Here is a 963-nt window from a genome sequence, read left to right as displayed (position 1 = left end):
CTTCGGCTCTGACCTGGGGAAGGAAAAAGAGCGCCAGGATCACCGTCGAGGAGAGGAGCTGGGGCATCTGCGGGGCGACCATGGCCTTTTGGGGGGCCTTGGGAGCCGCAGCTGCGGGCTCCGGAGCCTTATATCTGAGAGGACGGCTCCGCCCCCTCGGGCAGCCGCGGGCTTCGGGGGACCCCAGGGGAGGAGGTCGCAGGGGAAGGAGAGCAGCGCGCTGGAGCGACAGTGAGATCCTGTCCTGGACACAGGCAATGTAGTGAGTGTGTGATCTTACATGCCGTTGTGGGCACAACCTTGTGTGACTGAGGACAGGGTGGGGATGGGGGTTAAGCTCGTGTGTCAGGTTGGATATGATTTTAAGACTCAGTAAGTATGTGTGTGGTGAGAGTAAGAGCTACAGGAAGGAGAGGGTACACGTGACTGTGATTGTGTGTCTAGGTGAGATTGTGTAGCTCCATGTGTGCCTGAAACTGTATGGTTAAACCTCTTTGTGAGTCGTAAATAATTCTCAGATTGTGTGTGCGGTGTGCGGTGGCGGGAGGGGTGGGGGTGGGGCGGTCGCATGCACACACCTGCGTGGGAGAATGACGATGGACATGATTTCACGGTTGTGTGACTTTCTGAGATTGCCGTGGCTGTGTAGGTGTCTCTCCGTGCAGTTGAGTGCGTGAATGTGAGCTCCTGTGTAGCTGTAGGAACCTGTGACTTTGCGGTCTGTGCAGGTGCCTCTAGGTGGCTGGGCTTGTGTACATGGTAAGGTCTTCGGGAGGCTGTAAATGACTGAGGATTTGTGTGTGGAGCCTGGGTGTGGAAGGTCCAGGGGTGTACCCCTGTGTGGCTAGGATGAAGATCCAGTGTTCTTTGTGGACCCGTGTGTGCGTGTGTATGCCTGCTTGCTCAAGTATGTTCCCCTCCCCAAAACAAAGCCATCCTCCCAACCTCCCCCGCCCCAACCCC

General features: G+C 57.0%; 1 protein-coding gene across 1 annotated transcript in view; it reads right to left on the bottom strand.

The window, feature by feature from the left end:
* The window catches only part of DLL3 (delta-like 3 (Drosophila)), an 8,555-nt gene extending 8,473 nt beyond the window's left edge, over nt 1–82 (bottom strand). Inside the window, 1 exon segment of the mRNA XM_010849221.1 lies at nt 8–82. Coding sequence (XP_010847523.1) covers nt 8–82 — 75 coding nt within the window.
* Nucleotides 83–963: the final 881 nt, after the last annotated feature.

The sequence above is a fragment of the Bison bison genome, unplaced genomic scaffold (genome assembly GCF_000754665.1).
Source record: "Bison bison bison isolate TAMUID 2011002044 unplaced genomic scaffold, Bison_UMD1.0 scf7180017864280, whole genome shotgun sequence".
NCBI classification, from domain to species: Eukaryota; Metazoa; Chordata; class Mammalia; order Artiodactyla; family Bovidae; genus Bison; species Bison bison.
This window is presented reverse-complemented; position numbering and strand designations above follow the sequence as displayed.